The following is a 9,090-nucleotide window of genomic DNA, read 5'->3' as shown; positions in this document are numbered from 1 at the left end:
CTGCACTACAACGCTAGGTATATTCAATTAATTGTAAGCTGGTACGGCTTGTCGATTTATTCGGACTACAAATGTAAGTCTGCCGAACTTGTTCAGTTGCTGAGATTGCTGGCCGACACTGAACCGGTGTCCTATGTGATACATAAACAGTTAATAATGGTTTGTCTTTGAGGTGTTAGTCCTGCATTGTCTCTGACTGTAGTAGCGGATCTGGATTCATGAAACCACAAACAACATTGCGCACGTTCTGCATCGTTGCTCGACTCTATGCCGCCTAGCTCCGTCGGGAACTAAAAATGTTAGGTGAGAATAAAACTAGATGATATACCGCATTCAGTGCTGTATCAAACATTTCTGTAAGTTGAAACTTCCTGGCATATTAAAACTGTGTGCCGGTCCAAGACTCGAACTCCAGACCTTTGCCTTTTGAAGGCAAGTGCTTTACCGATTGAACTACGCAAGCACAACACAGGACACGTTCTCACAGCTTCACTTCCGCCAGTACCTCGTTTCCTACCATCCAACAACGTACTGGCGGAGTTAAAGCTGTGCGAACGGTCGTGTGATGTGCTTGCGTAGTAACGCACATGCCTGCGAAAGGCAAAGGTCCCGAGTTCGAGTCTCGGCCGACAAGCAGTTTAATCTGCGAGGAAGTTTCATAACAGCGCACGCTCCGCTGCAGAGTGAAAATTGCATTCTGCCAACATCTTGCATGTTGTGGATGAGACATGTCTCCGCAATATCCTTCCTTCCAGGAGTGCTAGCTCTACAAGATTCGCAGGAGATCTTCTGTGAAGTTTGGAAGGTAGGAGACGAAGTACTGGTGGAAATTAAGTGGTGAGGACGCGTCGTCAGTCATGCGTGGGTGGCTCAGTCGGAAGCCGGCACGGTAGCTCAACGTGTTCGGTCAGAGGGTTAGCTGCTCTCTGCAATAAAAAAAAATTAAAAAAAATATAAAAAAAAACTGCGTGATCAACGATGAACCTGAACAGGTGTCATGGATGTCCGCCCTTAACATATGCAACGAACAATAACCAACAAAATGAGATAAACAAAGTCGGTAGAGCACTTGAATGCGAAAGGCATTTCGAGTCTCGATCCGGCTCACAGTTTTAATCAGCCAGGAAATTTCATAACAGACAACGCTCTGCTGTAGAGTGAAAATTACGTTCTGGATTTTTGTAAGTTATCTGTCATTTTCACAAATTTGAAAAACAAATTTATAAACACCCTGTACAGTGAAGCTTTCTAGCAGAAAATGCGAAACTAACGTTAACCCGTAATTACTGTACTTCCATGCACGATTGCGCACATCGCACTTACTAGATGGCTAAGCATTGGACTTCAAATTATCCGAGGGGCGTAGTGCAACACGTTTTTTTTCTATTCCAGTTTCGTCTGAAAAAATGCCGAATTTGTTGTGGAAGGTGGTGAAATATTCCTGCTTCAGCCCGTACAGTTTCACGAGGATCTGATAGGTGGCAGCAATGAACGCGAGCTTCAAAATGACGTCTGTCACGGATGTGCACTTTGAGCAGAGAGCAGTCGCTGAGTGTCTGTTGGCCGGAAACAAGACCGTCGCAGACATTAACAGGGCCTTGCAGAATGCCCACGGAGACCTGGTAGTGAACTAAAGCACGCTGAGTCGTTGGGCGAGGCGCCAGTCATCACCGCAACAAAGTCGCGCAGGCCTGTACGATACACCCCCCCCCCCCCCCAAGCCGGCCGTCCGCGGGCACATCTCTGATTGCTGCAACGTTGGAACGTGCGGACTCTCTCATTCGAGGTGATCACGGATCTCAGTTAAACATCTTGCTGCACGACTCGACACACTCGTCCACCAGTTGGGATACATAAAGTAGATGTGTGCCCATTGAGTTTCTCGCCACATAACACAAAGGGCGTTCAAAAAGTTTCGCACAGTAGTCTCTAATTTTTTTTATTTTTTCGAGGAGGAGAACGAAATTGTTTGTGAACATACTTGGAACATTTAGCTATACATTGAGCCTACTCAACGTAGCCTCCATCAGCTGTGACCCATCTAGCCCAACATTCTTTCCATGATGTAAATGCACTTTGGTAAAATTCTGGGGATTGACTTTTACACCATCGCTTGACAGAGGAAATAAGGTGTTTCCCTCTATAAAATGTTTCACAGCGCAGGTGGGCCTTCACACGACCAAAGAGGTAAAAATCAGACGGAGCTAAGTCCGGGCTGTAGGGAGGATGAGGAACAATTTTCCAACCCAGTTTCCTCATTTTCTCCTGCGTCATAAGCGCTGTATTGGGTATGGCGTTGTCATAGTGTAGTCTGATGAGCTCACCCTAAAGCTGTGGTCTGTGGGTGTTGACTGCACGTCGCAGCTTGCCCAATGACAAACAGTAACGGTCCCGGTTAACTGTGGAGCCAGGTACGAAAAAAAATCAATGAAAATGACACCTCACTGATCCCAGAAGAAGGAGGCCATCACCTTTCAGTCTGCTGTTCGTGAAAGTCTTGGTTTCTTCTTTCGAGGGAAGCCCAGATGACGCCAGTCCAGGGATTGGGGTTTGCTCTCAGATTCGGACAAAAGCAACCATGTTTTATCCTGGGCAATGATGCCGTCAAAACTATTTCCACTCTTCAGTAAAGGTCTTCATGAGACCCTCGCACGCATTCTTCCTCATCGTTTTCATTTCTCTTGTCAATAATCTAGACTCCCAACGTGCACAGATTTTTCTGTAACCTAGTGACTGTACCAGTAATACCACACTACCCAATGACGAAGGAGTCATTTCAGCAAACTGTCGTGTCGTCACACATCAATCATTTTGGATGATTTTATCAGTGGTCTCCTTATTCACATCACTCACTGCCGTCGATGGTCTACCGCATTGTGGATTATCCAGTACAGAGAAATCACCTTCTTTAAACCTCTGCAACGACTGCTGGATACTGCGATCCACTGTGTCCTCCCCATAAACAGGGAGCAACTTCCTGTGAATCGATGTGGCAGAGTCATCGCCGGTCTTGAAAAGGAACTCCATCACTGACCGTTGTCGCAATCTATCTACTTTACGGCCCATTATTGCTGACCTGTAAATAAGAGCAAATACTTTTTATAACAACTTATAGCTAAATGTTCTATGGATGTTGACAAAAAATTTCATTCTCCTCCTGCAAAAAATAAAAAAATAGAGACGACTGTGCAAAACGTTTTGAACGCCGATTGTACAAGACCATAGGGACCATCCGTGGGGAATCTCTTGCGAGTTGCGAGGCTGACCGTGAATATTTTTGCTAAAACAAGGTCACAGACGGTGAAACTTAGGTTCATCACTTCGAATCGGAAATGAAACAACTATCCGTGGAACATCACACCATCTCTCCTCCGGGGAAAAAGTTCAAGATTGCACCATCAGCCTTATCGGGTGTCTTCTGGGACTCTGAAGGGGTCATTCTGTTTGATGTCCTCCCTCATCGTGCAACGACTAGCTCTGAAGTATGTTGTGCTACTCTCAGGAAACTGAGGAAACCTCTTCAACATGTTGGTCGCCACAAAAATGCCAACGAACTTTTCCGATTCCTCGACAACCCAAGGCCTCACACTAGCAAATTTGTGATGAGTTCCTATGAGACCATACTGCTGAGGCCATCGGTCCCTAGGCTTGTACACCACTTCATAAAACTGACTTATGCTAAGGACAAGACACACACCCGTACCCATGGGAGGTGAACCTCCGACTCCGACGGGGGCAGCCATGCGAACGGTGGCAAGGTGCCTTAAACCTTGTGGCTATACCAGGTGCCTTAGACCGCGCGGCTAACTCAGGTACCTTAGACCGTGCAGCTAACCCAGGCCCCTTAGACAGCACAGCTAACCCAGGCGCCGCAGACCATGTGGCTAACCCAGGCGCCGCAGACCGCGCAGCTAACCCAGGCGCGTTAGACCGTGCGGCTAACCCAGGCGCCTTAGACTGCGTAGCTAACCCAGGCGCCTTAGACAGTGCAGCTAACCCAGGCACCTTAGACAGAGCAGCTAGCCCAGGCACGTTAGTCTGCGTGGGTAACCCAGTCGTCTTAGACAGTGCAGCTAACCCAGGCACCTTAGACAGGGCAGCTAACCCAGGCGCCTTAGACCGTGTGGCTAACCCAGGCGCCTTAGACCGTGCGGATAACCCAGGCGCATTAGACCGTGCGGCTAACCCAGGCGCCTTAGACTGCGTAGCTAACCCAGGCGCCTTAGACAGTGCAGCTAACCCAGGCACCTTAGACAGAGCAGCTAGCCCAGGCACGTTAGTCTGCGTGGGTAACCCAGTTGTCTTAGACAGTGCAGCTAACCCAGGCACCTTAGACAGGGCAGCTAACCCAGGCGCCTTAGACCGTGTGGCTAACCCAGGCGCCTTATACCGTGCGGCTATCCTAGGCGCATTAGACCGTGCGGCTAACCCAGGCGCCTTAGACTGCGTAGCTAACCCAGGCACCTTAGACAGTGCAGCTAACCCAGGCACCTTAGACAGAGCAGCTAGCCCAGGCACGTTAGTCTGCGTGGGTAACCCAGTCGTCTTAGACAGTGCAGCTAACCCAGGCACCTTAGACAGGGCAGCTAACCCAGGCGCCTTAGACCGTGTGGCTAACCCAGGCGCCTTAGACCGTGTGGCTAACGCAGGCACATTAGACCGTGTGGCTAATGCAGGCGCATTAGACCGTGCGGCTAATCCAGGCGCCTTAGACTGCGTAGCTAACCCAGGCGCCTTAGACAGTGCAGCTAACCCAGGCACCTTAGACAGAGCAGCTAGCCCAGGCACGTAGTCTGCGTGGGTAACCCAGTCGTCTTAGACAGTGCAGCTAACCCAGGCACCTTAGACAGGGCACCTAACCCAGGCGCCTTAGACCGTGTGGCTAACCCAGGTGCCTTAGACCGTGCGGCTAACCCAGGCGCATTAGACCGTGCGGCTAACCCAGGCACCTTAGACTGCATAGCTAACCCAGGCGCCTTAGACAGTGCAGCTAACCCAGGCACCTTAGACAGAGCAGCTAGCCCAGGCACGTTAGTCTGCGTGGGTAACCCAGTCGTCTTAGACAGTGCAGCTAACCCAGGCACCTTAGACAGGGCAACTAACCCAGGCGCCTTAGACCGTGTGGCTAACCCAGGTGCCTTAGACCGTGCGGCTAACCCAGGCGCATTAGACCGTGCGGCTAACCCAGGCGCCTTAGACTGCGTAGCTAACCCAGGCGTCTTAGACAGTGCAGCTAACCCAGGCACCTTAGACAGAGCAGCTAGCCCAGGCACGTTAGTCTGCGTGGGTAACCCAGTCGTCTTAGACAGTGCAGCTAACCCAGGCACCTCAGACAGGGCAGCTAACCCAAGCACCTTAGACCATGTGGCTAACCCAGACACCTTAGACCGTGCGGCTAACCCAGGCGCCTTAGACAGTGAGGCTAACCCAGGTGCCTTAGACTGCATGGGTAACCCAGGAACCTTAGACAGTGCAGCTAATCCAGGTGCCTTAGACAACGTGGGTAACCCAGGCACCTTAAACTGCCTGGATAACCCAGGCACCTTAGACAGTGAGGCTAACCCAGGTGCCTTAGACCGCATGGGTAACCCAGGAACCTTAGACAGTGCAGCTAATCCAGGTGCCTTAGACCACGTGGGTAACCCAGGCACCTTAAACTGCCTGGATAACCCAGGCACCTTAGACAGTGAGGCTAACCCAGGTGCCTTAGACCGCATGGGTAACCCAGGAACCTTAGACAGTGCAGCTAATCCAGGTGCCTTAGACCACGTGGGTAACCCAGGCACCTTAAACTGCCTGGATAACCCAGGCACCTTAGACAGTGAGGCTAACCCAGGTGCCTTAGACCGCATGGGTAACCCAGGAACCTTAGACAGTGCAGCTAATCCAGGTGCCTTAGACAACGTGGGTAACCCAGGCACCTTAAACTGCCTGGATAACCCAGGCACCTTAGACAGTGAGGCTAACCCAGGTGCCTTAGACCGCATGGGTAACCCAGGAACCTTAGACAGTGCAGCTAATCCAGGTGCCTTAGACCACGTGGGTAACCCAGGCACCTTAAACTGCCTGGATAACCCAGGCACCTTAGACAGTGAGGCTAACCCAGGTGCCTTAGACTGCATGGGTAACCCAGGAACCTTAGACAGTGCAGCTAATCCAGGTGCCTTAGACCACGTGGGTAACCCAGGCACCTTAAACTGCCTGGATTATCCAGGCACCTTAGACAGTGAGGCTAACCCAGGTGCCTTAGACCGCATGGGTAACCCAGGAACCTTAGACAGTGCAGCTAATCCAGGTGCCTTAGACCACGTGGGTAACCCAGGCACATTAAACTGCCTGGATAACCCAGGCACCTTAGACAGTGAGGCTAACCCAGGTGCCTTAGACCGCATGGGTAACCCAGGAACCTTAGACAGTGCAGCTAATCCAGGTGCCTTAGACCACGTGGGTAACCCAGGCACCTTAAACTGCCTGGATAACCCAGGCAGCTTAGACAGTGAGGCTAACCCAGGTGCCTTAGACCGCATGGGTAACCCAGGAACCTTAGACAGTGCAGCTAATCCAGGTGCCTTAGACCACGTGGGTAACCCAGGCACCTTAAACTGCCTGGATAACCCAGGCACCTTAGACAGTGAGGCTAACCCAGGTGCCTTAGACCGCATGGGTAACCCAGGAACCTTAGACAGTGCAGCTAATCCAGGTGCCTTAGACCACGTGGGTAACCCAGGCACCTTAAACTGCCTGGATAACCCAGGCAGCTTAGACAGTGAGGCTAACCCAGGTGCCTTAGACCGCATGGGTAACCCAGGAACCTTAGACAGTGCAGCTAATCCAGGTGCCTCAGACCACGTGGGTAACCCAGGCACCTTAAACTGCCTGGATAACCCAGGCACCTTAGACAGTGAGGCTAACCCAGGTGCCTTAGACCGCATGGGTAACCCAGGAACCTTAGACAGTGCAGCTAATCCAGGTGCCTTAGACCACGTGGGTAACCCAGGCACCTTAAACTGCCTGGATAACCCAGGTGCCTTTGACAGTGCAGGTAACCCAGGTGCCTGAGACCATGTGGCTAACCCAGGCACCTTAGACTGTGTGGCTAGCCCAGGTGCCTTAGACAGCGCAGCTGACCCAGGCACCTTAGACTGCGCAGCTAACCCAGGCTCCTTAGGCTGCAGGTCTAACCCTGGCATCTCAGACTGTGCAGCTAATCCAGGTGCCTTAGAGAGCACAGCTAACCCAGGTGCCTTAGACAGCGCAGCTGACCCAGGCACCTTGGACCGCACAGCTAACCCAGGCGCCTTAGACTGCATGGCTAACCCAGGCGCCTTAGACAGCGCAGCTAATCCAGGTGCCTCAGACAGCACAGCTAACCCAGGCCCCTTAGACAGCACAGCTAACCCAGGTGCCTTACACCGTGCAGCTAACCCTTGCAGTGCCTCACACTAGTCTGTGTACCTGAGAGGATCTCAAAAAACGTCATTGGTCCTGTTGTCTGACATCCACCCTATAGCCCGAATCTCGTACCTTCAAACTTCCATCTGCTTGGTCCAGTGAAGGATGCACTTTGCGGGATGCAGAACCTGTAAGATGGGAACGTTAGTGATGGAGCAGGTCGTTGGCTCCGACGTTGACCAAAAGAGTGGTACCATGAGGGCATACAGATCCTCCCAGCAGGGTGTTGTGAGGCCGTCGCATTGAACGGAGATTAAGTTGAAAAATAGGGTTTTGTAGCCAAAACAAGTGGGGAATAATATGGTGTATTGGAAACCTGAACAAAACAAACCTGCTTTCAGAAAAGAAATCTGTTGCATTACTTACTGTACGCACCTCGTATAAGTATGAAAATTTCTAAGACGACCAGTCCGCAATATACTCTCGTTACTGGATAAACATGGTATTTGCAGAGGTGTATCTTACTTTAAATGTTGTGTCTCTGTGGCTCGATGTTTGAGCAAGTAGCAATTGACAGCGTATAAAACCGTTCATTAGCAGTTCCACACCTGTCAAGGAGTAGGAAAGGCCGCACGTGCAACGGACAGCGCGTTTCGGCAACGACCCGGAGCCACCCCCAGCTGTGCCGTGGGGGCGGGCAGGTGGGCACCGGCGCGTTATAATCGACAGGCAAACAAGCCCGCCGGCATTGACGGCCGTACTTAGCCAAGTTGTGAGCGGGCAACAGGTCTGCCTCCTCCTCGCCTCCCGGGCCGCCCGAAACTAGCAGGCAGGCAACCGAGGCGCAGGCGCTGCTGCTGCAAGTTTGCCAAGTTGGCAGCAGTGGCTGCGACAGCGCGCCTGCCGATACTAACAAGTTGCGCCCCGCGCCAGACTTGTTCATCAAGATTAATGTTGCGCGCGGAGCCGCCGTCAGCTGGCTGCAGAAACAGCACCGGCGTTGCCGGCGCCGCGCAGCTTTTACTCGCCCCACACCGCCGCATTTTGCTTGGAGGGTGACGAGTGACTCTGTGGATGTCAGGGGCCAAAAGTTATGTGCTACCGGGGTATTAGGATTTAAATGCCAAGCAGCATGTTAGTACCGTTGTAGAACGAGACAGTTATGGACTGTAATATCGTACAAAATTATCGAAAATAAAAATAAAAAGTAAGATACCAGAATGTCTCTTCTACGAGAGTAATCCCAAAAGTAAATGGTTCAAATGGCTCTGAGCACTATGGAACTTAACATCTGAAGTCATCAGTCCCCTAGAACTTAGAACTACTTAAACCTAACTAAGCTAAGGACATCACACACACATCCATGCCCGAGGATGGATTCGAACCTGCGACAGTAGCTGTCGCGCGGTTCCGGAATGAAGCGCCTAGAACCGCTCGGCCACCGCACCCGGCCCCCAAAAGTAAGGTCTACTATTTTTTATAAGTACATACACCTATTTATATCTACAATGGGTACATCAGTTTACAGCTTGAACATTTAGCTATTTTTCGACATAATCACCATTTCTGTCGATGCGTTTTTGTAGAAGTTGTGGCAGTTTTTGTCTGCCCATGTCATACCAACTTGCCGTCATGCTTTGTAGAAAGTTATGAACCTCGTCGTCGGAGCTGAATCGCTTTCAGGCCAAACGATCTTTT

General features: G+C 51.1%; 1 protein-coding gene across 1 annotated transcript; it reads left to right on the top strand.

Moving 5' to 3' along the window:
* The first annotated feature begins 5,445 nt into the window (after positions 1-5,445).
* LOC126474818 (collagen alpha-3(IV) chain-like) lies at positions 5,446-7,059 on the top strand. The gene has a single exon (XM_050102292.1). The coding sequence runs from the start codon at positions 5,446-5,448 to the stop codon at positions 7,057-7,059; it is 1,614 nt and encodes a 537-aa protein (XP_049958249.1).
* The last annotated feature ends 2,031 nt before the right edge of the window (positions 7,060-9,090 follow it).

The sequence above is a fragment of the Schistocerca serialis genome, chromosome 4, assembly GCF_023864345.2.
Source record: "Schistocerca serialis cubense isolate TAMUIC-IGC-003099 chromosome 4, iqSchSeri2.2, whole genome shotgun sequence".
In the NCBI taxonomy this organism is placed as follows: domain Eukaryota; kingdom Metazoa; phylum Arthropoda; class Insecta; order Orthoptera; family Acrididae; genus Schistocerca; species Schistocerca serialis.
The sequence above is the reverse complement of the archived record's forward strand: the minus strand, read 5'-3'. Positions and strand labels throughout refer to the sequence as shown.

Bases quoted from the DNA above. Each gene is read 5' to 3' on its own strand.
- LOC126474818 (XM_050102292.1), top strand. From the start codon at position 5,446: ATGGGTAACCCAGGAACCTTAGACAGTGCAGCTAATCCAGGTGCCTTA.